This window comes from Neurospora crassa, linkage group I (assembly GCF_000182925.2).
Source record: "Neurospora crassa OR74A linkage group I, whole genome shotgun sequence".
NCBI lineage: Eukaryota > Fungi > Ascomycota > Sordariomycetes > Sordariales > Sordariaceae > Neurospora > Neurospora crassa.
This window is the reverse complement of record NC_026501.1, coordinates 4,487,209-4,511,809: the sequence shown is the minus strand read 5'-3', so window position 1 is coordinate 4,511,809 and position 24,601 is coordinate 4,487,209. Positions and strand designations below refer to the sequence as shown.

General features: G+C 52.5%; 9 protein-coding genes across 12 annotated transcripts; 5 read left to right on the top strand and 4 right to left on the bottom strand.

Moving 5' to 3' along the window:
* Positions 1 to 622: 622 nt before the first annotated feature.
* On the bottom strand, positions 623 to 2,728 carry NCU03089 (hypothetical protein). Its single transcript, XM_958766.3, has 2 exons — positions 2,256 to 2,728; positions 623 to 2,188 (listed from the first exon to the last, which is right to left on the bottom strand). The coding sequence occupies exons 1-2, from the start codon at positions 2,373 to 2,375 to the stop codon at positions 950 to 952; spliced, it is 1,359 nt and encodes a 452-aa protein (XP_963859.1). The 5' UTR covers positions 2,376 to 2,728; the 3' UTR covers positions 623 to 949.
* Positions 2,729 to 3,015: 287 nt separating this feature from the next.
* NCU03088 (hypothetical protein) lies at positions 3,016 to 6,341 on the top strand. Its single transcript, XM_958765.2, has one exon. It carries the CDS (start codon positions 4,015 to 4,017, stop codon positions 5,578 to 5,580), a length of 1,566 nt encoding a protein of 521 aa, XP_963858.1. The 5' UTR covers positions 3,016 to 4,014; the 3' UTR covers positions 5,581 to 6,341.
* Positions 6,342 to 6,390: 49 nt separating this feature from the next.
* Positions 6,391 to 8,316, top strand: NCU10595 (hypothetical protein). The gene is made up of 4 exons (XM_001728328.2): positions 6,391 to 6,630; positions 6,688 to 6,960; positions 7,025 to 7,207; positions 7,335 to 8,316. The coding sequence occupies exons 1-4, from the start codon at positions 6,476 to 6,478 to the stop codon at positions 7,741 to 7,743; spliced, it is 1,020 nt and encodes a 339-aa protein (XP_001728380.1). The 5' UTR covers positions 6,391 to 6,475; the 3' UTR covers positions 7,744 to 8,316.
* Positions 8,317 to 11,818: 3,502 nt separating this feature from the next.
* NCU03087 lies at positions 11,819 to 13,950 on the bottom strand. Of its 2 annotated transcripts, XM_011394777.1 has the most exons (4): positions 13,686 to 13,950; positions 13,486 to 13,625; positions 12,881 to 13,406; positions 11,819 to 12,741 (listed from the first exon to the last, which is right to left on the bottom strand). In XM_011394777.1, exons 2-4 carry the CDS (start codon positions 13,595 to 13,597, stop codon positions 12,423 to 12,425), a joined length of 957 nt encoding a protein of 318 aa, XP_011393079.1. In that variant the 5' UTR covers positions 13,598 to 13,625; positions 13,686 to 13,950; the 3' UTR covers positions 11,819 to 12,422. The 2 variants fall into 2 exon arrangements, with proteins under 2 accessions (XP_011393079.1, XP_011393078.1); XM_011394776.1 differs by having other exon boundaries at positions 13,486 to 13,804.
* A 289-nt stretch (positions 13,951 to 14,239) lies between these two features.
* NCU16385 (glutaredoxin domain-containing protein) lies at positions 14,240 to 14,627 on the top strand (the record flags this gene model as incomplete). Its single annotated transcript, XM_011395075.1, has 2 exons — positions 14,240 to 14,440; positions 14,502 to 14,627. The coding sequence occupies 2 exons, from the start codon at positions 14,240 to 14,242 to the stop codon at positions 14,625 to 14,627; spliced, it is 327 nt and encodes a 108-aa protein (XP_011393377.1).
* On the bottom strand, positions 14,444 to 16,488 carry NCU03086 (HpcH/HpaI aldolase/citrate lyase family protein). The gene is made up of 4 exons (XM_959086.2): positions 15,502 to 16,488; positions 15,347 to 15,439; positions 15,264 to 15,289; positions 14,444 to 15,211 (listed from the first exon to the last, which is right to left on the bottom strand). Exons 1-4 carry the CDS (start codon positions 15,683 to 15,685, stop codon positions 14,684 to 14,686), a joined length of 831 nt encoding a protein of 276 aa, XP_964179.1. The 5' UTR covers positions 15,686 to 16,488; the 3' UTR covers positions 14,444 to 14,683.
* A 119-nt stretch (positions 16,489 to 16,607) lies between these two features.
* On the top strand, positions 16,608 to 18,372 carry NCU03085. Of its 2 annotated transcripts, XM_011394774.1 has the most exons (4): positions 16,608 to 17,121; positions 17,279 to 17,355; positions 17,462 to 17,909; positions 17,977 to 18,372. In XM_011394774.1, the coding sequence occupies exons 1-3, from the start codon at positions 17,088 to 17,090 to the stop codon at positions 17,651 to 17,653; spliced, it is 303 nt and encodes a 100-aa protein (XP_011393076.1). In that variant the 5' UTR covers positions 16,608 to 17,087; the 3' UTR covers positions 17,654 to 17,909; positions 17,977 to 18,372. The 2 variants fall into 2 exon arrangements, with proteins under 2 accessions (XP_011393076.1, XP_011393077.1); XM_011394775.1 differs by having other exon boundaries at positions 17,462 to 18,372.
* NCU03084 lies at positions 17,855 to 20,057 on the bottom strand. 2 transcript variants are annotated; one of them, XM_011394773.1, is made up of 5 exons: positions 19,882 to 20,057; positions 19,524 to 19,692; positions 19,266 to 19,438; positions 19,169 to 19,203; positions 17,855 to 19,101 (listed from the first exon to the last, which is right to left on the bottom strand). In XM_011394773.1, exons 2-5 carry the CDS (start codon positions 19,664 to 19,666, stop codon positions 18,136 to 18,138), a joined length of 1,317 nt encoding a protein of 438 aa, XP_011393075.1. In that variant the 5' UTR covers positions 19,667 to 19,692; positions 19,882 to 20,057; the 3' UTR covers positions 17,855 to 18,135. The 2 variants fall into 2 exon arrangements, with proteins under 2 accessions (XP_011393075.1, XP_011393074.1); XM_011394772.1 differs by having other exon boundaries at positions 19,524 to 19,681.
* Positions 20,058 to 21,106: 1,049 nt separating this feature from the next.
* NCU03083 (hypothetical protein) lies at positions 21,107 to 23,546 on the top strand. The gene has a single exon (XM_959083.3). The coding sequence runs from the start codon at positions 21,705 to 21,707 to the stop codon at positions 23,079 to 23,081; it is 1,377 nt and encodes a 458-aa protein (XP_964176.3). The 5' UTR covers positions 21,107 to 21,704; the 3' UTR covers positions 23,082 to 23,546.
* The last annotated feature ends 1,055 nt before the right edge of the window (positions 23,547 to 24,601 follow it).

Genomic DNA, 24,601 nt, shown 5'->3' with positions numbered 1-24,601 from the left:
TCTTCTTTTTGGGTTTCTTCTTCACCTCTTGCTCCACCCAAATTTCATGTTTTCTCTACTGTTGCAGTTTCGTATGGCTAACTTGAGGGCCGCTTGTCATTTTGTACTTCTTTATTCAGCTATCTTGCAAATGCTTTTTTATCCTGCGCTATCCCATGCATACCTATTCTAGATATCTGTCTATTCATCCACACAAAAACTCCTACCCGCTATGAGTAACAGTGCTGCGTACCACGTTATGTATATGTAGGTATGTATGTGTACACCTACCTAGGTACCCACCTACACAAGGCCCCAATCTTGATATGGTGCGATGGCGGTGAAAAGAAATCACTGTCAGAAGTCTTGTGTAGATCTTTGGTAAAATATCTGCCTTGTGTCCGTCCAGTTCGGGTGGTTTTCTATTATGAGTCCGCCATGTTCATCATGGGAGGCTGGACTTAGTTGTTTAGAATGTCCAACTTTCCTCTCGGAATTAGAGCTACGTAGCAGTGGTATCCCAGGGGAGAGAGAATAAGGGGTGACTTTTTGTCGATTTGTTTTTTCTTCAAAGGAAAAGTAAAGAAGAAGAAAAAGGGAAAAAAAAAGCAGACATCACCAAGGCACAAGGCGAACCACTTGTCAAATAGGTTGCGATTCAGTTATTCAAGTGTATCTGCCGCCAGCAAGGCTAGCAGGTTTAATATATTATACTATATGCAAGAAGGTATAAGAAGGATGCAAGCTATGGTCTGCGCAAGACGATGCCACCACAAAAAAACTGTCAAGTAGCATCTGCGCAGTAAAAACAAACTTGACCGCCTTGCGATAATGTCACCTTTGACGTCCCTCCTTTTTCCCAACTCCCGTTCTACGCATTCGTCACCAACTACTCGCTTGGTCCCTCAACAGTCATCCATACCCTACCCAATCTCATCTAAGTATCCCATTTCGTCTCCAAGTGCCGGTCCTACAAGGCGCTCAAATCCAACGGCACACTGCTTCCCCTGCCAGCGCGATACTTTCTTGGCCCGCCAACGAACTCCCTGGGTTTCGGAAACGTATCCTCGCTCGCAAACTTCCACCTGGGATCCTGGACGATGTATCTCGCACTGCCGCCACCGGAATGCACTGGACTTGGAGACTTGTTTCCGCCTGTACCGTTCGGTGTAAGGATGAAGTTGCTAGGATCGAGCATGGACTTGATGCCGGAGCCTGATCGTGCCGATCTCGTCGAGGGTGAATGGGAGAGTGAAGGAGGAACTGGGGCCGAGGATGGCGGCGGTGGAGGCGGAGGTGCGGGAGCCGAATGGGAAGGGCTTGATGCTGTTGAGCGAGGAGGAGCGCTGGGCGGGGGTGGAGGAGGAGGGGGTGCTGCTGGTGAAGAGGCGCTGCTCGCAGCACGGATGGCGGCTTGGACGGCAATATTCTGGGAAAGATTGCTGGTCGACGAGGACGGCGGCGGCGGTGGAGGGGGCTGCGAACGTGATGGAGCCGGTGGTGGTCGCGGGGCGGCTGTTGGAGGCGGCGGGGGAGGTGCTGGAGGAAGAGACGGGGCGGCAGATGAAGGCGGAGGAGGAGCAAATGAGGGTGGTGGAGGTGGCGCCGAAGGAGGTGCCGAAGAGTGGATAGCCGCGGAAGGCTTGCGGGAGCCTGGAGGAGGAGGCGGTTTCTTGCCCACTGGCGGCGGAGGCGGCTTCGATGATGCCCCATTCGCAGTCTTTTTGAGGTTGGGCATGGATGGGTGGAACGTAGGAGCTGATGGCCGTCCAGGAATGGTCGGGGCTGCGCCGGGAGGCGGGCGGGGGGCCGAGACCGTTGGTGGTTTCGGTGCTGATCTGGATGTTGTTTCCGGGTCGGAAAGATATGATGCATCCCGGTTGGCGCCCGTGTCTACACCACCACCCGTCTTCCGTAGCTTTGGCATGCCTCCGGCGAAAAGGCCTCCAAGCTGCGGTGCAGCCTCCATGCCTGTTGATCCACCTTGATTCCGGTCGGCTACATCGCTATCGCTACGGGCGCGGTTTCCGGGTACTGGAGGCGCAAGACCTCCGGGAGCCTTGGGAAGGCCAGGAACAGGAGGAGCCCCCCCTGATGGAGACGGACCTGGTCCGCTGCCCGATGTTGGGGCGATGATGGGTGCTGATCGATCGTTGGTTACTGCTTTCTTGAGCGCCTTGCCCTTGGTGATATCTGTGAGCAAAGCACCCTATGAACTAGTCAGTACATCTCTCATGATGCGGGCTCGTGAGACCGAAGGTGTTCTATTGGCGCACCCTATTAGGAAGACCGGCAGGTGGTCGGCCTGGAAGTGCTCCAGGGGGAGGTGGCGGCGGCGGCGGAGGTCCCCCCATACCCGGAGGCGGCGGAGGGGGGGGAGGTGGTGGAGGTGGCATGGCGTATTGTTTTTGTGTTGGCGATACGAGGGTTGAAGTGGAAGTCGATTGAAAAGTGTCAGGAAGTGAGAGACTTTGACGCTCAGCTTGTTGCCTTGGGTGTAGTTGCGGGTCGAACCGAAATTACCGGTCGATTGGACGTCTGTTGTGTCTGAAACGGGACAGTGCCACAAGTACTTATTTCGAGCTCGGTACGGCGGTTCCGGCGCTGAAGCACTGGCAATCGTGTGTAGTGCGGTGCGTGGTTGTTGAAGACGGGACGAGATCAGGTGCGTATAAGTCAAAGCACGTGCCAGAGTAGGCGAGTGTTGGATTGTTCCTTTGTGAGATGAAATGTCGAGGTTCAGTGGTTGTCTCCATATCCCAGTGGAAGTGGAAGCAGGCTGCGTCACTGCACTCCTTTCGAGGGCGCTGGCCGGCGGTTGCCTGTGGGTCAGTGCGCTACAGCGGGGTTCCTTGAATGCCAAGCCTGCAGCATGAGACTGGAGCTTAGGGGCAGTTTCCACTCTGCGTACACAGTAAATCTGAGGCAGGCTCAGCCACCTGGGGCTCAGACACCAGCCCCACGATGGAGTTATCCATCACATTGTCTGAATTCAGTCAGGACCTTGAACTTTCCCTTCACTTGGATTGATTTTCTCATCGCCCGCCCTTCAATATTCTTGAGACAAAGCGTCACTCAACCCTCTCAACCATGGCTGTCAAAGAAGGAGGGAATAAGAAAGACTGACACAGCTGCCTTTCCGTGCTTCCTCGTTGTCTTTTCATCTGGATACCTAAGTCCTTAGTCAACCAGTCACCACTTACCTCAAAACTGATTCTCTGGCAGCTTCACGCACCCCGAAAAGAGCGCAGGTACGAGGCAAAACGCTTGCTCTGGGCTGTTGGCTGAAACAAAGATCGAACAGTACACACAACGCCTCCAATCGAGGTCAAAGAGCCCCCCCCCAAAGTGATGAGCTCTTGAACTAAGCTTTCTAGAAGCCGTCCTGGGAGTATGGTAGATCTTACGTAAAGACCTAAAGACGTGCGAGATATCACATCGGCTTTGCGCTCCCAGTCTCTCGGACATGTTGTGTGACATGCTGGCTACGGGCATCTCCTCCTTAGTTGCATGTGTCCATCAGTACCGCTACCTTGCTGGCCAAGACCGACCCAGATGAACCGTCCTGTCTAGGTTTTGGGTAGGATTTCGGCTACTCGTTCAAGCTAGCGTATAACACCGTGGCACAGAAACTAAGAGGCCAAGAGCACACCCTATGCACCGATCTGCAGCATCAGGTCCAGCTCTTCCAGCTCTTTTTTGACCGCAGCACAAACCAGAGAGCCAGACACTCCGGCCTCACGTCCTCAACTCCAATCACCACCTTTTCTTGACCCCTTTTCCCAATACCGCCGTCTGCGTGCTTGTTTGCCCCTGCGCCTCCAGATCTCCCAGGCGCTCTCTGGGCTCTCCACACCGCACGCGCCTGTCCTCCACCTGCTCTCCGTTGGTGACTCGGGGCAGTGGATATCCCCGACTTTCCCCACCAACTCTCCCCACGGGGTCGGGCGGGTCCCATCTTGACTTGACGACGGTAACCCGGTGTGTCTACTTCACCAAATCTACTGCACGGTCTAGGTCTTCAGTTCGCCTACCATGCTTCTCCGTCCTCACAACCTTAGGGCCACCACGGTCAACCTCACCACCGCCACCACCGGGCGGCAGAGTCGTCAGACCTGCGGCCTTATCTACTCCCGTCAGCAACATGCCCGACCGGCGTTTGCGCCCGTGTCTGCGCCGTTTGCCAAGCGCTCCCTGGTGACACTGAGTGCCGGCACACAGCTGGCCAAGCTCACCCAAGAGGGCTCAGCCGTGTCGATCGCTTCTATCCGTATGCTGAGTACCACTAGCTCCCTTTCAAAGGTGAAACGGGTGCCGTCTCTGTTGCAATCCGCCCAGAAAAAGAGTCCCAAGGCATCCCAGTCGCAGAGTCAGCCATCGTCTTCGTCGCCGTCATCGCCTTCTGCATCTGCTTCCAAATTCACGTCCCCGCAGAAACTACCGAAAGCCCAGCAGCCGCCAGCCACTGAGACCGCACCCCCTCAAGCCCAGGGGCAGCATGCCACTCCGGATCCTGACCGTGTCACCAAGGAGCTTCTGGCCAAGCAAGGTATTCCGTCAGAGCACATGACCCTCACCGCTCTGCGCGCCTTGGTCCAACCAACCGTCCCGTCAGCGGCTTCTGCCTCTGCTGCTGCTGCTGCTGCTGCTGCTGCTGCCTCTGTCTCTGCCTCTGCCCCTGACTCCTCTCATGATAGCCAGCCCCCCGCAGCCGGTGCAGAGGCCGATCAGACGGGTGCTTCTGATCTGCTTGGTCTGGATGTTGACGGCCGGAACGCCCGGGCCTCGACGGCTGCTCCTGGGCAACCTCAGCCTCTTACCTACTTGAGCTTCAACAAGGATGCTGCTGACAAGATCTCAGATGCGGCCTTTGCAATCATTTCGCATCCTACTGTTGTCATCACCCCGCTGCTGCTCAAAGAGTATGTTGCTCTCCAGGCCTCTCTTGGCAAGCCCAAGACACTGCCGTACGTTTTGGGCCTATATGCGTACAAGGCAGCCCCCAAGCTTAGCTCTGGAAAGCTGGCTTACAAGAAGCGGAATCCTGACATGCCGAAGAACGCGGTGGATCCCGAGGTTGCTGAGATGGCACTGGACGCAGCACTTGATGCCAAGGACCTTGATGCCGCTGTTGGCATTGTCGAAAATACGTACGCTACCAAGGCTTTCACCCGCGCCAAGTTGTTGAAAAAGGCACTTGTACCCATGACCGGCTTGGGACTCACTCCAGTCGCTGCTTGGGCTCTCGCCAAGAACTATGGTACATGGCAAGATTCAATGGAGACTGTTATGGCGACCAACGTAGCCTTCTTCGGCATGCTGGCCTATATTGGCTTCACTGCGACCATGGGCATTGTGGCCACTACCACGGCAAACGACCAGATGAAACGGGTGACCTGGGGCCCGGGTATTCCGCTGCGGGAGCGATGGATCCGAGAGGATGAACGGGCCGCTTATGACAAAATCGCCTGCTCATTCGGATTTGGGGAAGTGCTTCGTTACGGAGAGGAGGAAGGAGAAGAGTTTGACGTGCTCCGTGAATATATTCTGAGCAAGGGCATGATCCTTGATGCCGTCAACCTAATGCCAGGCATGCAATAAACTTGCGGCATCTATCTAATCGAGAGCCAGAGAACGGCATTCATTCCCCACGCTCCCCCCCCCCCCCCTCCGTGCAGCTCGGAAGAGCCTTGGCACCATGTACTGGTGGCAGTGAAGACTTAAGAGACTGAGTTTTCGAGATGACCCCGGCTTTCCTAGCTTGACCTCTTTACCGCTTGGTCACCACGTACCTTGGTTGCCAAGCTAGCGATCGGCGGGAGGACTTACATATTCACAAGCCCTCAAGGTTGCCAAGGTCGTCTAAGAAGTCCCAACAGATAAGAGGATAAGACTAGCATGCCCACGCCCAAAATGGACACCAGACTCGCTCGCCTCCCTCTCCGTGCAGAGGCTCTTCTGCGGCTTCCCGTTGCCTTGATGTAAGCACGGTAATACAGCTAGGGTGTTGAAAAGGAAAAAGAAGCAATCATCTGCCGGCTCTTACTCTCTCATCTCTCTTTCATCTTGTACCGCAATCTTTGAGACTTTGCATAGATTTCCACCCAACCGACCGTAGTCCGTCCCACGTCTCCGTTCCCCACCTAAAACTAGGATGTTTCTCCATGCATCCCTAGTCAACACTTCGATTACTAGTGTACTCCAGTAGGTTGAAACTGCCGCGACTCAAATCTGATCTGTGGCTTTGCCTAGCCGACATTTCCCCTCTACGTCACCCGAGTTGCTTGGCGTTTATTCTCTATGCCTTGTACTACTTGTCCCTCCTCCCTATTCCTTTTATATATATATAAGTTCCATGTCCCCCATGCTGTGCGTGATTGGGAGTGTGTGATCAAGAGTTCTGAAGCAATCACACATCTCAGAAATCATTCACTTGTACCTATCTTATCAAGTTTATCTTCCTTACAAGTCAAGTAGTTTAATTATTTAGCCTAGCATGGCCGGCGGTTTCGAACCCATTGACCCTGAGCAGTGTCAACATTATGCCCACTTCGCCGCACATCTCAACCGGACGGCCTTTGATGGGATATACTGGTCCCTCTTTGTGTTTGTCATAATCATGCTTTTCCTCGCCTCATGGAAGTACTCAGGGTATGTTATCCCCCCACACGTCTCTTTTCTCCCAACAGTCACTAATGCGTTCCCCAGGACCTGCGAGGCATTGGCGAATTCCAGAGCTGGGACAAAGCACTACCGACACAAAATGCAGCGATGCCTATTGATCTGCACCGGTTACTTTCTGCTTTCCATCATTGCCCTCGTTATGGAGGTCTACGCTCTGCTGGCCTTGCAATTCTGTGATGGAGAAGACCTCATGTCGCTCTACTGGTCTACTTGGACGATGCTGCAGGTTGGCTCGCTCATAGCCATCTTGGGCATAATCCTAGCTACCTTCAACGCCATTCGGGATAGAAAGAACCCGTAAGTTTTCTCCATCTCCGCTGTCACTCAGTCAAAAAAACCAGCTACTAATATTATACTACAGACCTTGGGCACTAGCACTCGGTACTCCTGTCCTCGTCGTTGCCGGTATCGGCCACGCCTTCCACGGCGCCATGCGCAAGCGTGTGCAGCGCGTTCGATCCAGGAGCTTACGCTCCCGGAGCCGGGGCAGATCAGAGAGTAGTCTCAATGGAATCTCCACCAACGATTTGCCCATGAGCAGGGAGTACGTGTTACCCTATTTGTCTTTTGCCTTTTCTCTCTGTCTCTTCCCGGCACAGAATCTGCAACAAAAAAAAAAAAAAAAAAAAAAAAAAAAAAACCAGCCACAGAAACTAACACAGACTTTCCAGGGAGACGATCCGCGTAGAAGAACGTCCTAGCGGTGATAACAACAACAACAACAACGAATATCGCGCCAAACTACTCGGCTACACCCCCGAAGGCGCCCCAATCCTCCAGTTCGTCGACGACCCCGGCAACAGCATCGATCCCGAGCGCGGCACCATCTTGGGGAAGAACACGATGAACGGACAGATCATTGTCGCCTTCAAAAAGTCTATGATTATGGTTTCGGACGGCAACAGCAGTGACTTGTCCACCCCAAACGAAAAAGCGGCGGCTTCACCATCATCATTACTGGTGCCTCCTCCCGTGCCACTCCCTTCGCCAAGGCCGCCACCGGTCGTCAGGATTGCTGCTCCGTGCCGTCCATCAGACGAGGAAGTCGACGAGGCCGAAGTGCATGTCTCCCCTGTTTGAGACGGGAATGTCTTTGGATTTGTCGGACGCCACCCACTTTCCGGATTTTCTTTTTTTTTCCTTTTTTTTTGATCGTTCTTTCTTATCTCTTGGCTTTTTGCTCTTTTTGGCGCTTGTTTGTTTGGTGTAATACTGTGATTTTCTTTTTGCTTTATCTTGGGGTTTCAGGCATTTATGATCGACGGCGGCGGCGGCGTTGGGCAACAAGCAAGTCAGCAAGCAAGCGGGACAAGGGCAAGCAAAATTACGACACTACGAATTTCTCTTTGTGGCATAGCGTTCGGTAAAAGAAAAAGCAATTTGGGCTATCGGGAGTTCCGTTTCGTTTTTCTACTTCCTTCTGTTCTTTTTTGGCGTTTCTTGTCGGGAAATGCCATACTCAGATGTCCATGTACTGAAAAACGGTAGATTAGCGCCTTCTTCCCGCGCGGCTGGGCTTGCGTTATCTAGATACCCATGGCGGTCCGCGAGAGCTGAGATTGAGTGTAGGGGTGGGAGTAAGGGAAATGAGATTGTAGATGCCCGATTACATTTATGCATGCCAGGCTTATCAATCACAAACCTCGTTGGAACATGTACATTGCGCTGATTTATCCCTTGAATTTTGACAGCCGTGTGTTATCTGGGCTATCGTAACCATGTTGGAGTGAAACAAACTATTTCATACTCGGTCCTTCTGTCGTTTTCCACCCTTCAACTAAATTGGAAAACATGACGTCCCTTGTTTGCTCTGTAGGGTAGAAATTTTGCATTGTAGATTACTGTCCACAAATACCTCAACATTTATAGGACAGTTGACAAGGCAAGGTAGTTACCCGTCATTGTACCTCCTTGTTATCCGTCATCACTCTCGCTCTCTGCTTCTCCGAGAAGTCGCATATATACATGCATACCTCTACTTGCATATATATGAAGGACCTGCCAGAAACAGAACTGAGGTTGGGTTGTGTAGCATAAATGCCAAGCGGGAACACTGAGACACGCCCTACTTCCGGCGAAACACGTGCTGACAGTGAAGGGTACCAAGAGATGCATGTCTTGAGTACGTTTTTATCTCAGAGTATGGAAGGGATTCACGTACCAAAGCCATTCAAGCTGCTCATCTGCAGTGTCCCAACGTTGGCAAAGTCAAGGGGCGCATGACCACTGTGTTGGTTCCGGTTCTTATGAATAGTGTATAGTCTGTTACTATATCCTTTACAGATAGGTTGAAGTGCCATCAGACTTGGGAGATCCGAAGTATAGTGAAACGGGAGGACAACTCAAACTGTTTATCAAGCAAATTTGATCGAATGTAGAACGAGTGTCATGAAAAGCCAAGGAAGGAGGAAGGAAAGAGAAAAACTAGGTACCTCTACGCACGAGTCTGGAACTGGAAATCGTGCCCGTCTCACCATTCACGTGGCTTTGCTTCTAAGGCAGGGGCTTTGGTAGTAGTATGTAGGCTGTACTCAGAAAACAATATTTGAATGGCAGAAATACTCTACGCATGACAAACTCTCGTCTTACAAATTGGAAATCTACCTTGCACCATTACCCAATGCTGAGATGTACGGCAGAGTGGCAGAGCAGTTACCTAGTAAATGGGCCAAGCAATGGAACGGAATATTATCTTGGAGTTTAGCTTGACACACCAGTGGAAAGGGCAACGGATTACCTACATCGTCTCTTCCCCCCCCCCCCCCCCCCCCCCCCCTCCCTCCTCCGTCCTCCGTAGTCCCGGTTGGTTTGCCTACGCAGGGCAGCCACGCGTACAAGGAAGGTACACATGTACACATGTACACAATGCAAGAGTTCGGAGGATATGTAAACGTCCGGCTTGGTATTTTCTTTTCCTTTCCCCCTATCATCCAGGATATCATGGGAGTGAGATGAGTTAGCGCAGAAACTCTCATGTGTTAGAATGTGAAATTGGTGGACACTTTTCTTCTGGGCTTCCCTACCTATCAAGGACAGCACCTACGGTTTGGTCGGTTGGTGTCTGTCTGTAAAGGTAAGGTTTCACACAGCCACCATTGATATGGACTGCCAGATTCCGGGGAAGACAAGGGCAAGGTTGATTCTAAAAGATGTTTTTGCCTCTTGGTGGAGTTCTTGGTTTCGGATGTAGTTTGGTGTTTTGGATCCCAAGTCCACAACGCCAAGCGGTGGAGGTCTTTGAATCTGGGGTGCATAAATACGTATTTCTCCATAGTCAAGTCGATCTTCTTATCAACCTATGCTACTGTGTGCATACCTTTCCACTTTACACATGACTGGTGAGGCCCCGTACGTACCTAGGTACTGTCGTCATTTCCATACCAGTGACCTCGGTCAGACACAGTTCATCTCATCTATCAATTCCTCTCTCACCGGGATGATATCAAGTGCCCGCCTGTGAGTGAAAACGCGAGTCGATTTTATCTGAGACTTGGAAAAATAACACAAACTTCCAAGCAACTTGTTGAACACCACAGACAATACAAGATCTTGGCCCTCTTCCAGTCTCAAATATAGGGGACACAGAGATCTTGGCCCACTATAGAAATATACAAAGTGCAACCCGCGCCGTGCCCGGCGCCGGCGCCGCCGCCTACCAGACATCCCAACTAAATCATCCTCGTGGTCAAGCCGAAACAAGTGATAGGCTCTTGAGACTAGTATACGTCGTCATCATTTTCTGGCTAAAGGAGCGGGTACCGGCATCCCCCAATATCGGGTATACCAACACCTGAGAAGTCACAATACAGTTACCTACCGTAGTAATTCATGATAAATGCAACGGAAGCAGTCTAAGTCAACAACTAAGCACCTTCGTACACAGGTACTACACTTATTCACCCTATCAGTCTAGATTCCTAGCTATATGTACATGCATAATACCCATCAAGCTTTCTTTTTTTGGGAAGCCTAGGTATGTGATTTGCGAGACCACCTTTATCCAGGCACATAAGCCGGGTACTGTACGTAGTAGACCTAAGACCGAGCCAAGGGAGTTTCCTCGACCAAGGAATATGGTTCAACAAGTTGTAGTGTGGTGGTTGTTGATGTGATGTTTTTTACCCAGGTATAATACCAAAGTACTCACAAACATACGTAGGGGGGTTTACGAACAAGCAAAAGGGAACAAGGGCTGGCTGGTTGGCTACATTGTTGACTAAGCGGCAGCCGGTGATCAGGGGGTGGCTTCCCCGTTCCCGCTATCGTGGGGGGCAGTGGTCACGGTGTATATCCATCCTACTGTGTACACTACGTAAGTACTGTGTATGGAATGTAGTGTAGGTAGAGTAAGTAGTATGTATGTTGTCGGTGGAGGAGACGGACAGACGGGTAAAGAAATACCCAGCATGTAAGCAAGAGGGAAGGAGATCTAGTGGGTAGACTCCGATTGATGACGGTATCAAGATGGGGGATAGGAGATCTTTGAGGCAGTGCATACGAGATGCGAGACGGTGGTTGCGTGGGTCAGTTTAGTGTAGTGTACTGCGTAGTAGCTTGTCGAGCTTGTCGAGCTTGCCTTCCCGTCAGTTGTCACGCTTGGCTCTCCTCCATGCATTCCATGGATCCAGAGATCCTATCCAGGAAGGGTGTGAGTGTGTAGTGTAACTACCGTGTAGTGTACATACGTACATCGTACGCCAATCATACACTAGATATGGTAAGTAGGCCAAGAGGCGGCTGAAGCTAGTATATCGAAAGAGTAATCATTCTCATTGTGATCTCTTTCTCGTCATTCTGCACCCACTCAGACATTGTGAAAAGAGTCAAAGGTGAAAAGAACTGAACTCCCAACGAAGGAATCTGATCGGCTGGGATCATGATGACCTCTTGCTCTTCTTCTTTTCTTCCCTTTTTCAGACATGACAATCTAAAATCACGGTCCCTGATCGATCTCACCGCCAACGAAATCCGAGCCCAACTATCAAATCCGAGACAGCCAAGGAGGGCCAAGGAAAGGCCGAGATAAAGCCAAGAGCCAGGTCGCGTACAGCACCCGATCAAAAAACTGATATGTTTCTCACGGAGAGTATTGGTCATTCCGTTTCAGAATGGGCTAAACTGAGGGCGTAAGGCTGGGTGGGCATGACGTGACTGTGGAATACCTATACACTATATTGCATAGAGAGATGTTTTCGACTTGCACGTAACCGATATCGCTCGTCCTACTACACGATATAATACCAGCCGAGTCTCTACTAAGTCAAACTCAATTACCTGTGATCTTCTAGTGTAGACTTTGGTGTTTCTCCGATATCTTGCCATTTCTTGGTACAATTTGTCCCGGGTCCTTCCCGTCCTTGATCTTCCGAGGCGGCCTCTAGCCTACCTCCACTGCTCCGTAGCTGCTGAGAACCATTACCCATGTATGTCCTACCTTGATAATTGCTTTGAAACCGGGAGTGATCAATATCAACGCTTTTATGAACCCCGTGCGTCTATGGGCGTCGTTCTGGGCTTCCGAGTGAAATTGTGCTCTGCCGCTGGTTGTGCTTCTAGGCCGTCCTACACCGCAGTCATTATCGGGTCCAAAAGCTGACCTCTTCCGCGTCCCGTTCCTTGGCGGCGCTCTCGGCGAAAACAAACAACACACGGAGCAGGAAAGGTTCGAGGCACAATCAGATGGAAACCTAGCATGCTTCCCTCGCTCTTTTTTCGCTTTCTTTTTCTAGCCCGGTACCTCCCTTGTAACCTTTAAATTACTACACCCTTCCGGCTCGACCGACCTGCAAAATCTCACCTGTTGGCCGGTCATCGCTGCGTAGCACCGGCCAAGAGCTGCCGTCTGCCTTCCACAATGTAACCTCCAGCTTGGTGCCGAGGATCTTGTAGCTTGACTTCTCAGGGACGATGGGCCCAAAGAGCGACACCTCCGTCTTGTACCTTTTTACGGGGCTGTCCGTCGTGGGCAGATCCAGAACAATGGAGTTGGGCTTGAACTCAACCTTGGCAGCATCCTTATTGATCTTCTTGAGGAAGAAAGATGCGATGACTGACGAAGGGGTCTGGTAGAAGTCGGTTCTGAGAGCAAATACAGGTCAGTTGAGCTGCAGTGGAATGGCAGGATCAAGCAGATCAAAACGAAAAAGAATGTTTGCAGGGCACAGCCATTTTTGGCCGACCTTGGCTGCGAAACATCATCACAACGGACGGAACTTACCTAACCGTCTCCAAGATCTCCTCGCCTCCTGATGCGGCCGCAGCCTCCTTCTTCCCGCTACCGACAAACAAATGCCGATCCTTGGTCTTGCAGCCCTCAATCTTCATGAACTGGTCAAACTCAAGGACGCGGCGCTTGCAGCAGCTGTACCCCTTGCTTCCCTCGTGAAAGATGGGAGCACCGGGGTGGTGTACACACTTCTCGCCCTCGCGGCTGGCGCCCTTCTGGTAGGTCGCGCCGCACGCCTTTCTCCTGCACACGCGGCCATCCGGAATCTCAATTCCTTCCTCGTCATCATCGGATTCTGGCGCCGGCGGCGGAGGAGTGGGAGCATGTTGCGCAACAGGCACGGGCGTACGGGTCGGTGGCGGAGGGGTAGCGGCCAGAGACTCGAGCAGTGCTGGATCGGCCTCGTTCTTCTCGATCTTGGGGGGAAGATCGGTGGTACTGTGCTTGCCTTCGGTACAAGGCTCAATGGTCATGAACTCTTCGAAGGTGAGCACGCGCGGCTTGCAGCACTTCCATCCTAAGCAGCCATGTGCGTTAGCCGAAGCTATCTCTACATCCCGCCGAACTTGGACAACTTCAGATTGGACATTACTTGCCCTTCTGGCCTTCGTGGAAAACAGGGGGTCCAGGGTGGTAACGGCAGACCTCCTCGGGGTCGGTGTAGACCTTGCCGCAACCTTGATGGACGCACTTGTTGGCCTCGGACATGGTTATCCAATTATGCAGGTGTGAGAACCTTTAAAGACAGTCAATGCAGATTCGCTTGACGCGAGTGATGCGCTATCGAAAAGAATACCTAAAAAAATGCAGACTGTATTCAGTTGACAGAAAGCTTAGTCGATGCTCATCCAACGTTAACAGGAGGAGCCGAGGGGAGTGGTTTGTCTAGAAATAAATGGAGTACGAAATGGGCCTTGTGGAAGTTTCCGGTCAGAAGGGAAGAGCGTAGAACATTCCGATCAAGCTTTCTACAGCATCAGCGGCTTCCTGTTCCAGCCAGCGTGCCAATTCCCAAGACCAGTGCCGGCGCGCCGTCGGGCTCACAACGAAGTGGGGGCGGGGAAGCACCCCGGAGTCGTGAGCTCGGACCCGTACTGTCGTCACTTCGAGGTACCTTTTCAGTAGTCGCGTGCTGCGCGTACAGTGGGTGTGCCCCGACGGCAGGCAAGCCAGCCCTAGGTAGGCAGGTACATGCTTTCCTCTTGCTAGCAACTGAAGCGCTACACAGTATGTTCGACGTCAGCAACATCCGACCCATCTAGTTCAGCCAAGTACAACGACACCATACATCCTCGAGACATCTAAACGCATCTCGCTGTGGTTACCTTCACAAACTCTAGTAGTGACAACATGCGCCTCACAAGTCGGCTATTTCAGTCCTTCCCGTCCCGGATCACCTTTTTCAGGCGTGAAGGCTGTGGTCTGTGTGTTCAGGCAAGATCCGTCTTGTCCGATGTCTGGGACCGCCGGCCTTTCGAGTACAAGGAAGTCGACATTGTCAAGCCAGAGTCCAAGGCCTGGAGAGATCTTTATGACTTTGATGTTCCAGTGGTGAGCTGACTCAGGTCGTCGAACCTTAGGTGGAAGTTAACACCCAGTGACACCTTGACAGATTCACATCAGCAAGGCTCAAGCCCCAGAAGAAGACCCCCAACTCTCCTCCAAGGCCGTCAAGTTGATGCACCGCTTCACGGTCGAGCAGGTTGAAGCTAAAATGAATCAAGTCGAAGAGTCATGAGAGAGGCTATCCTATTATTGGCACTCGTGTGCGTCGATACCAGGGCCTCATTCTCATTAATACGATGCCGGCTTGTCCTGCTTCCCTTGGCCCCGTGCAATGCTTAGGCTGTCCGCCATGGCAGCTCCCAACAAAGTGTAATCCGTTGCGACACTGATCATATGGAATCCCTTGTCGGCATACTGCTTGGCCTGCTCTCCGCCTGTGCAGAAGATGCCGCACTTTTTGCCTGCCGTTACGGCAGCCTTCAGGATCCTGTCAATAGCCTCATCTAGCTCCGGATCCATCTTTCCCTCGATAATCGGGTGGCCGATATTGTTACCCAAGTCAAAAGGACCAATAAAGATGACATCCACAAGCGGAGCTATCTCTTCAACACAGTCCAAGGCTTCCTGTGTCTCGATCTGCACCATGGTCAAGAGACTCTCGTTCGCTTGCTGGAGGTATTCGGTGAAGGTTGGCATGGGGTTGAAGTTTTGCATAGCGATGGGTGATCCAAACCCTCTCTTGCCTTCGGGTGGGAACTTTGCCGCGGTAACCAAGTTTTTGACATCCTCAACAGTCCTGATGAGCGGCGCAAGGATCTGGAGCACGTCAGAAAAATGTCTCCAACACAGGATACTCTTATACACTCACTCCATGCGCACCACTATCCAACGCTCCTGTAAAGGGTACATCAGTAACCGTCTGAGTGATAAGGCAATACGAATGGCACTCACGCTTGACCATCGATGGCTGAAGGTCTGGGATCCGGACAATAGGAGAAACGCCCAGGGCAGCAATGGCCGGAACTGCTTCGTGCATCGCAGCATCTGACCAATATCATTCAGCTCAACAAGCCCCATCATTCACCACCGTATTACGGGTTACCTACCGTCGATGTTTCCATGCTCGCAGTCAACCATTACCCAGTCAGCCCCCGATCGAGCGAGAATCCTCGAGATATTGGCCCCGGGTAGCATCTGCCAGACACCCATAGCAGGGCGGCTTTCCTGGGTGAAGATTTGCTTCAACGAATTGGCCGCCAGCATCTTGGAAGTTGGGTTACCGGAAGACATTGTACGGAGTTGGTGAAGCGGAGTGACGTGAACGACTTTGTTCAGTGAAGAGATATGATGCTTCAGGAGTTTTAACGTACGAAGGGGAGGAAAGGCATGCCAAGTCAGTGGGGATGCAGGTGGAAGCTCGGACTAAGTCAACCCGAACTCTTTTAAAGCAAATCCGATAACACACAGTACACACTATGATTTCAAAGTTGATGTGCAGCTCCGAACCAAGGTCCCGCCGCCACATACTCGAGGTCAACTGTAATAACCTGACGGCAGATGGCGAGGAAATGTACTGGCTGCGTTGGGTGAACAAGTTCAATTGCTGGCCAATTTGGTACACCTTCGGGAGATGTTCGTCCCCTGCCTTCGTCCAAGAGATACACAGTAGGGCGGGGCTCCTACTGCGGGGTTCGCGTCTGTATCTCCCTCCGCATTCGGTTCTACCTAGGCTGTTCTGACTGGAGACACCACAACCTCTGCCGGTATTCGGATTATTGACATGTTCAAACTTTCCGAGTCACGGGAACGGCAGGTTCAATGGGCTTGAATGGTCTCATGGAAGTCCTTCAAGCCATGGTGGACGTTGACATCCGCATCTTGGCCCTGCTATACGTATAAGCTTCCACAGAATTTCATAGGGCTCTTTGAGACTGCCGCAAGTCAGCGACGAGAAGCTCCAGGAGGAGAAAGCTCTGCATTTCTGATGGTAGACCATACGATGATGAAGGCAATTATTCAAGCAGCAACCGAAAACAGTTGAGGGCTGCATTGACACCCCAAAGCGGATAAAAGTAAACAAAGCAACCCTCCCGAATGAAAAGGGGCAAGCTGATGGGTGAGCGTCGCTTTTGCGGCAGGCAATTGAGTGGAGAATGGATCCGCTTCAGAAGCTCCAGCCTTCACCACAGTGCTGGTACGTTGTCTGCCGTGAGCCGTCGTCAGTGATCTGGGCTTGGCGATTCTACGGAAGAACAAGAGAAGCTCCAGCTTCAACGGCGACGTTCTTGTCCCATCCCCACGATTTAACCACATCCCTCCCCGCCAGCATTACGTACCCACTATTCTTCTTTGACGCGGCGCGCCGACCAGGTTGTATTCCTCTTTCGCGATCGGTCAACGAGAAACGAAAACATCAATAACCACGAACCAATTGCCCCATTCGAAGCGACGAACGACCAAACGACCCCATCCGGCCGGGCTTACCAAGATCACACGAAGCGAACAAATTGCCCTCGAGTTGAACCGACGACTTTCTGTCTGCAACCACGTGTTTCGCTTGAATCAATACTCTTCAAGTTAGACCGTGGGCTTTACGTGATACTTTGCTTATCACCGCGGTCTTGGGCCCGCGCATTGCCGGTACGAGAAAACACACAAAGACTACAGTAATAGCATCTACTCATCCGTCACCATGTCGGCGGGCTTGGTAAATTCGTACCTCAACAGTTGGTCTACCCTTCTACCTGAGCCCTTCGGCTTTTTCGACCCCTCTTCCTCTTTCCTCCATTGCTTCGGTCACAAGATCAATTGGTCACGGCATCCCAAAGTTAAAGGATATTCGCAAGACCAGAAAGCTAACAGATCCATCTTTCGTTACTTTAGAAAAGGTTTGCATAATTACAGTCGATGGCCGCACCTTAGTAGGCACACTGATCTCGGTAGACATGAGCACGAATGTGGTCAGTATATGCTCCCTCCCAATCCATACTTCGATACAGTTCCTCTGCCACCTGATAAACAAAACAAAGCATATCGCGAACGACAACTAACCCTCCAACAAACTAGTTCCTACAAAGAGCAGTTGAACGAGTCATTCGCTCCCCCGATGATGACGAGCCCTCGGCCGAGATCGAGCTGGGAACGCACATGATTCGCGGGGACACGGTCTGCCTGGTTGGGTTGGTTGATGAGCCGCTGGACGAGAGCATAGACTGGACCAAAGTCAAGGGGGCTACGATTGGGACGACAAAGCACTAGAATATACCACCGAACCATTGAACCGTTTCTGCGCTATACCTGAGCGCGTGAAGCATGGTGTCACGCTCCCTCAAAACCAAGAAGAGGAGGCAGGAGAAGGAAACCAAGGGGAAAAAAGACAAAAGTCGAACGGTGTGGCGGTCGCGGGCAGTTGACATAAAGGACAACACCGGTGGATAATGTGCGTGGCACACAAGATTTGGTTGCATCATTAGCATTTGACACGCGGAGCTACAGGTTTTCTTTTACTACATTGGTATGCCCAATCGACGATCTTTCTTCCCCTCTTACTTCCCCGTTAAGACTTATGCTGACCGACGAAGAAAAAATAAAACAAGGTGTCACGGGCAGGTCCAGCTCTCGGTTTAAGGAACCCAGCGAATATTGATTTCAGATACCCCAGATCTCAAAAACTCCGCGTGGAATAGATTCGCTTTCTATATACAAAAGAAGAAGAAAATCAACAAGTGCTGCCGGCAGGTTCAACCAAAGAGTCTATCCATCAAGATGGCGGCAAACTTCTCGTCGCCGGGGGTCTTGACCATCCTGTTAATTCTGTTTCCCTTGTTCACGCTTAGCCAGCCCATGTCGTCTCCGGGGACATCGTCAAAGGTGGTCGCATCCAGAGGATCCGACGGATGCGTCTCCACCTTGCTTGACTGCTCACCCGGCTTCGCCCTCTGTCGTCTGTCGATGACATGCATGCCCCTGGTCCATTGGCCGGAGGTCTCAATTCTAATATCTTCCGGCTTCGCCACGGGTTCCCATGCGGGGTCATCCTGGGTCAACATGTACCAAATGCATGCCGGGTCATGGAGGGACAGACCGGGCTCACTGCCGTCGCCAAGCATGGCTTCGACTTTGTTGAAGATGCCTGTCATGAAGGTCTCGATCCACAGCGCAAGCGGGCTGCCGGACTTGGTGATCGGCTGGATGGTCTCGTAGAAGTACTTTTTCCTCAGCTCGAGCGGGGTGGTGATATCAAGAGGGAAAAGGGTCAGCTTAAGCTGCTTGGAAAGCTTGGCGGGGTAAGGGGGCAAAAAAGATTTGCCGTGGATGACAGGGGGCATGGTCGAGCTCGGGTTGGGCGAGGTCAGGGCGTAGACGCGGGCGGCGGCAACGGTATCGGCGAAGCAGTTGAACTCGGCGACGGGGGTCACGTTGCCCTCGACGTTTACGGCACCACCCATGACAACCAGCTCCTTGGCGCGCAGGAAGGTTTCGGGGTCCTCAGCAGCGGCCAGCGCCACGTTTGTCAGGGGACCAACGGCAACGACGGTGACGGTGTTCTCGGGCGATTCCTTCAGGACACGGAGAATCTCCTTGTGCGCTGGAGCCTTGCTTGGGGTGAAGTACTTGGAGTACGAAGGAGGCTCGACTTTTTCACCCTGGGGCTCTTCGTCGCTGAATAGAGAGCGCCAGGTGTCGGCGGGGGAAAGATGAGGTTGCTGGGGCGGTGGTCAGGTCAAACGTACCATGACAAGAAACGCAACGCAGTCCTCGGAGTTCACTTACCTTCTCGTGGACACCATGTAAACCGTCGGCACCATCTGCAATTTGTTAACTGCTTTGTTTCTGAGGGAAAAGCGGTGGGGGTCTCAGTCTGTCTTACGGAAGTGGTCGGCCGCGAGGATCTCATCCTCCAGCGCGTGCTCCGGACCAACGGCGACAATGGGTTTATGGGTGTTGAGGGCACCGAAGCCGCGAGTGCTCTTGCCTGTCTCCTCGCGCCACTTCATCTCTTTTTCCAGCACGTGGAACGTTGCCACGACGTTGCGGAGACAGCTGCGGGACGGGAAGAAAGGAACTTGAGGTCAGACAAAAGCTGCCGCTACCCGGACCGGGATTTTTCATGACCATCCATACATACCTCTGAAGCGGAACATTGCCATAAGTGACGGAGATCATAGCAAGCTCAAGCTCCTCAGGTGAGGCACTAAGGGCGAGAAGAAGAGCCAGCACATCGTCAACACCGGGGTCGGTGTCGAGAATAACACGTTGCTTGGGAGCCATGGTGGGCTTTTTCTTCTGCGAATTATCTGTCAGTTATTGATATGTATTCAGCTGCTGGTGAATTATCTGTATGCGAGGACGGGTGGCGGAGTGATGTTAAGCGGTTCACCTCTGCGGGTTGTGGAAGTGTATATGTGTGTGACGCCTTCAAGCGGTTGTGGTTTCCACCAGAACGGAAGGTATTTGCTGAATAACAGGTAGGGTCATATACGTACTGCACACTGGAGATGGGAGTAGTAAAAGCGAGATTGGTCTTCCAGAGGAAAGACTTTTGAGGGTGAAGTTGAGGTCAGGATAAGCACCAAGCTATGAAAAGCGCTTCAGTTTTGAAGTCTGCCAATCTGACGCGGGGTCAACAAGCCCGCCGAGTCTTGGGGTCGTTAGCACCGGCTCTACACTAAGATTCGCTGTGATAGGAAGGTGGGACGGTCATCGCAAGTACCCCCCTAGTAGTGCAGAATGGCAACACGACACACACCTAAGACACCACTGGATCTACACTACTCTAGTGACCCAGTTATTCTTTTCCCTTCCATCCAGACTTTGCTCACGCCCGGGCCGTAGGTGTGTGTAGAGCCTCCATGTCCGACTCGGTAGCTGCGCCGAATCCCGTCTGTGCCGTCACCCGTGATTTGGACCGCCTGACGGCTTCCGCCGGCCGCTGCAAATGGGGTGGACGGACCTCGACCTCAGTTCTCAACCCCCGCTGCCGGCCGGTTCCAGAACAGTGAAGGCCCTAGCACAAACAGGGTCACTGCGGTGGGGCTTTTTATGTGTTCACTAAATTATATACATTCAGTCCGCGTGCTGGTGAAACGGATCTGTGGGTTGAGTCGTGCTTGCAGGTACGAATAATATACAGATAAGATGCGACACTCAACGGCAATCGTTATCTGTTCGGCGAATGGTGGAACGGATAAAGTCTGGCGACGCTCACGTCTCAGTCCTCGGCTCTCTATGCCGCGAAGGTACCTAGACAACAATATAGTTCGACGTTGTAGCCATGATGAGACACACAAGAGGTATGAAACGTTCAACTGCCCGACCATGCACTGTTCCATTGCCGCGTTCAATATGCACGCCGTGGGCAACAGATACACAACTTGGAACGTGGAACGTGGAATGAGATTATAAAAGGCTTCCACTTTCCCGGACCACTGCACCCATTTTCTTTTGCTCCAAGCCAAGCATCAGGGCCGACTCGAAAACACGTACCACCTGGACTCGCGGGGTAAAAGTAACGAAACATAACCCATCGATTCCACACTGACCACGCCGGCACGTCCATCCTTTTGGGAAGAGCGAGCTAGGAAAAGTGGCGGTTAGTCTTTTATGCTTTACGTCTAGAACTTGACGGCAGCAAGATCACGTGATCTCGCACCTCCAAGGTCCTCACCCCCCATTCCGCGGGTAACAGGGGTATCAACCTCCCTGACTTGCAGCCCGCAGGACCTATCCCTGCCAACACCTATCTCCGCGCGACACGATGGCGGGCCAATGAACGGCGCCAAAGGAGCCTTTAACATCTGAACACCTTTCACCTGCGGCATCCACCCACCACAGACAAGGTCCCTCGACCGACTTCGTTTCCAGACCCAGACGAGGCCATCTTTTTCTTCTCTTCCCCAACCCTTCTGTCCACCAGCACCAGTTAATCCTCCACTTTCTACTATATCGATTCCCTCCGTCCACCCATTGGTGCGGACAGGCAGATACACGGTTCAACTACCTACCTTACCTTGTAATCATCTTGGTTACCCCACGGCGTGGCAGCGGATTTATCAAGTCCTTCCTCCTATCTCGACATCGCCAGCTAAGATCACCCTACCTTATCCCCGACACCAACAGACATTTGAAAGGGTCTCCAATCTAGCAGCATACCCAATTGCCCCCACAGAAGGTCCGTTAGAAAGCGACGATCATTGCTTAAACGCCAGCGGTCCCTCCCAGCGACCTCGAAGCTTGCCACTTACGCGTCCGACCCAACGTTGCGCGCTTTCATTCCACGCACCACGACTTTCACATCCCCTCTTTAATCATGGGTATCTCATTCTCTACCCTGGCCGGATGGGTTGCCATCATCTGCGTTGCCGGCTTCTATACCTACAACTACAAAGAGCAGCAGAAGAAGCGTGAGCTTGCTCGCAAGCCCTCGCAGCGACACAAGTTGGAGGAGAAGCAGCAGGAGACACGCAAGGAACCCAAAGAGAAGATTAAGAAGCAACGAACAGAGCCACCAAGCAAAATCGCCGAGGAGCCGGAGAAGGCACAGAAGCCCAAGCAAAAGGCCGCCAAGGCCAAGGCTGCCCCCGCTCCCAAAGCTGCTCCCAAGGCTGCTTCCAAGGCCACCCCTGTGCCTACCACCACTAAGCCCGCAAGTTACAGCTCGGATGAAGATGATGGTATCGACAACCGCGAGTTCGCCCGCCAGTTCGCCAGCATCAAGCAGGGCACCGTCCTCAACACGAAGAAGCAGGATGAGAAGCGTCAAAAGTCGGTGAAGCAGTCCCGTGCTCTCGAGCGTGAGGTCGAGGCCGAGCCTCAACAGGCTACCCCCAAGGGTGTGTCTGCCCCCTCTTCTACTACCGGCGTCGATGCCGATGACGACGAGTCCTCAGTCGCCTCCCCGGAGGTCAAGGCCCAGGACGCCGGAGACGTCAGCGACATGCTCGAACCCGCGACCTCGGGCCCTTCGGTCCTCCGCCTCACCGATACCGACAAGGTAAAGCAGAAGAAGGCAAAGAAGGAGAAGCCTATGGAGAAGGTTGAAACCAAGAAGCAACGCCAGAACCGCAAGAAGGCCGAGGCCGAGAAGGCTGCTCGTGAGGAGGCTGAGAAGGCCAGACAGGTTCTGCTCGAGAAGCAGAGGAGGGAGGCCCGCATCGCCGAAGGCCGTGCTGCCAAGGATGGCTCTGCCTTCATGGCTGCCCAGGCTGCCAAGTCATCTGCTTGGACTGGCAATGGCGCGAATGGCAGCTCCCACAGCGATAGCGGTGCCGAGAACAACGGGTTCGTCTCTGTTGAGCCCTTGGATACCTTCAGCAGCAGCACTCCCGCTGCCGCCCAGCCAGCCAAGGCCCCTGCTGCCGAGACCAAGAAGCCTCAGACTTGGATGTCATCTCTGCCCACTGAAGAGGAGCAGATGCAGCTTCTCCGTGACGAGGAGGCCTGGAACACTGTCCAGACCAAGAAGTCAAAGTCCAAGAAGAACAAGGCCTCCGCCACTGATAGTGCCAACGAGTCCGAGTCCGCGGCGGCCAAGCCTCAAGAGGCTTCTACCCCGGTCCCCATCAAGCCTCAGGCTGTCAACGGCAAGTCGTCCAAGATCGTCTACCAGCAGTCTGCTTTTGCTGCCCTGAGCCCGAAGGAGGAGGAAGACGAGCGTGAGCTTGTCGAGACGGAGTGGGACGTTTAAACCAGATCTATCCTGCGTTCTGAGTATCAGACCAAGACCATTGGTACGAAAAGGGGCAATCGGATCGAGGGGGTAATAAGCTCTATCACTAATCAACATGTGCTGTTTGCGTCCTTGGTGTGGATATGCGAAGGAGGAGGAGAAGGAGGATGCTCCTGTTATGTGACCACGTCGCGGAGTCGATCTATCTGTTTTACCATTTGATCATGGGGTTTGCTGCCATTTATGCAAAGACAACGTTGGGCTTTTTTTTTTTCGAAGAGCCACATGGGCTGGGCGAGGAGTCTTATGTATGTATGTATATTAACGTCCTTTTAAAACGTTCTCGTGCGCCGGCACTAGACTTTGGTCACGCTCCGCTTCTCCGCATTTGCCTACCTCGCCCGTGTTGGTTCTTGATATAGTGGCTTGATAGCTAAAATCAAATTGGTTGACAAACAGTTAGTAAACTTGGACACTAGTAACCTACAGTACATACCTGCCTCTGCCTCCATAATTCGACGGTAAGGATGCCATCTCTCCTAGCTGACGATGAAGAATGTCTACTCACGGCGGTATGGTGCACAGGGACGTCTACCTCTTGGTGGTTTTTCTGTCGAGCTCCGGTCCTTTTCATCGCGAAGATACGGCCCATGCAGACCGAGCTACTAGCAATCTCTCGCTTATTCTCGGCGGCCACTATAACCATGTGCTGGTTGGCCCTTGCACGGATAAACGGCAATGAATTGTAACATTTCGGATATCATGTATGAAACTGATGGCGGGGTATGGTAATTGAAGTTCGGCACGTTAGCCCTGAGGCATTATGCATCGACATTCAAATACCAACGAGCCAACAACCGAGGCCGTCAACATTTCAGCATAGAAAAACGGTAGCATGGGGGTCTTCGGCCATTTATCTATCCGTTGCTGGGCTTCGCTCGGTATGCTAATTTCGTACATGCCATAGACTGGGATCAGCAATGACCGGAAGCCTTCAATACCTTTTCCATACGACATGTTATATTGCAAAACTTTGCAATTGGGCCAGTTGAAGCAATGAAAGAATGCGAACCACCTATAACAGAATTATGCCAAAGGTATCCATCCGTATTCAAGTCCCCAGACGCATGAAGACGTTGTTTTGTTCAATGTGCCCGTGCGATTGAGTTGGCATCATGTGAAAGAACCTCTCTTTGTCTTTCCTAACGAGACCCGTACGCTACTACCTACACGTGCCGTTAGATCTGGGTGAGATGTCCGAGATGAGATTGTCTCTTCGGTGACACTCACCCAAAAGAGGCAAAGCGAGCCCTCCCTCTTCTGGGTTGTTCGTTCCTGAACCCCCAAATTGCGCGGAACGTTTCGATGCATTTTCTCGGCAGCGCCAGGCTGTGCCCGGCCAAGCGTCGTCTTGGCGGTATCACGGTGCCTGTACGCAGTATCGCGGTTTGTGGGGTAGAAGTCTTTAATGTTCCCTATTGGCTGGCATAATAGCTTTCATGGCTTGGCTTGGTGCGCTTATGGATCCGTCCAGCCGT

Excerpts from the sequence above, each read along its gene's own strand:
- NCU03089 (XM_958766.3), bottom strand. The coding sequence starts at position 2,375 with ATGCCACCTCCACCACCTCCCCCCCCTCCGCCGCCTCCGGGTATGGGG. Across the intron at positions 2,189-2,255 it reads CTGCCGGTCTTCCTAATAGG|GGTGCTTTGCTCACAGATAT; the intron begins GTGCGCCAATAG and ends ACTAGTTCATAG.
- NCU03088 (XM_958765.2), top strand. The coding sequence starts at position 4,015 with ATGCTTCTCCGTCCTCACAACCTTAGGGCCACCACGGTCAACCTCACC.
- NCU10595 (XM_001728328.2), top strand. The coding sequence starts at position 6,476 with ATGGCCGGCGGTTTCGAACCCATTGACCCTGAGCAGTGTCAACATTAT. Across the intron at positions 6,631-6,687 it reads GCCTCATGGAAGTACTCAGG|GACCTGCGAGGCATTGGCGA; the intron begins GTATGTTATCCC and ends TGCGTTCCCCAG. Across the intron at positions 7,208-7,334 it reads GATTTGCCCATGAGCAGGGA|GGAGACGATCCGCGTAGAAG; the intron begins GTACGTGTTACC and ends CAGACTTTCCAG.
- NCU03084 (XM_011394773.1), bottom strand. The coding sequence starts at position 19,666 with ATGGCTCCCAAGCAACGTGTTATTCTCGACACCGACCCCGGTGTTGAC. Across the intron at positions 19,439-19,523 it reads GGCAATGTTCCGCTTCAGAG|CTGTCTCCGCAACGTCGTGG; the intron begins GTATGTATGGAT and ends CCCGTCCCGCAG. Across the intron at positions 19,204-19,265 it reads CCTCGCGGCCGACCACTTCC|ATGGTGCCGACGGTTTACAT; the intron begins GTAAGACAGACT and ends AACAAATTGCAG.
- NCU03086 (XM_959086.2), bottom strand. The coding sequence starts at position 15,685 with ATGTCTTCCGGTAACCCAACTTCCAAGATGCTGGCGGCCAATTCGTTG. Across the intron at positions 15,440-15,501 it reads CGAGCATGGAAACATCGACG|ATGCTGCGATGCACGAAGCA; the intron begins GTAGGTAACCCG and ends GATATTGGTCAG. Across the intron at positions 15,290-15,346 it reads TCAGCCATCGATGGTCAAGC|GAGCGTTGGATAGTGGTGCG; the intron begins GTGAGTGCCATT and ends TACCCTTTACAG.
- NCU03083 (XM_959083.3), top strand. The coding sequence starts at position 21,705 with ATGGGTATCTCATTCTCTACCCTGGCCGGATGGGTTGCCATCATCTGC.
- NCU03085 (XM_011394774.1), top strand. The coding sequence starts at position 17,088 with ATGTCGGCGGGCTTGGTAAATTCGTACCTCAACA. Across the intron at positions 17,122-17,278 it reads GGTAAATTCGTACCTCAACA|AAAAGGTTTGCATAATTACA; the intron begins GTTGGTCTACCC and ends TCGTTACTTTAG. Across the intron at positions 17,356-17,461 it reads TAGACATGAGCACGAATGTG|TTCCTACAAAGAGCAGTTGA; the intron begins GTCAGTATATGC and ends CCAACAAACTAG.
- NCU03087 (XM_011394777.1), bottom strand. The coding sequence starts at position 13,597 with ATGTCCGAGGCCAACAAGTGCGTCCATCAAGGTTGCGGCAAGGTCTAC. Across the intron at positions 13,407-13,485 it reads TTTCCACGAAGGCCAGAAGG|GATGGAAGTGCTGCAAGCCG; the intron begins GCAAGTAATGTC and ends ATGGCTGCTTAG. Across the intron at positions 12,742-12,880 it reads GAGATCTTGGAGACGGTTAG|AACCGACTTCTACCAGACCC; the intron begins GTAAGTTCCGTC and ends ATTTGCTCTCAG.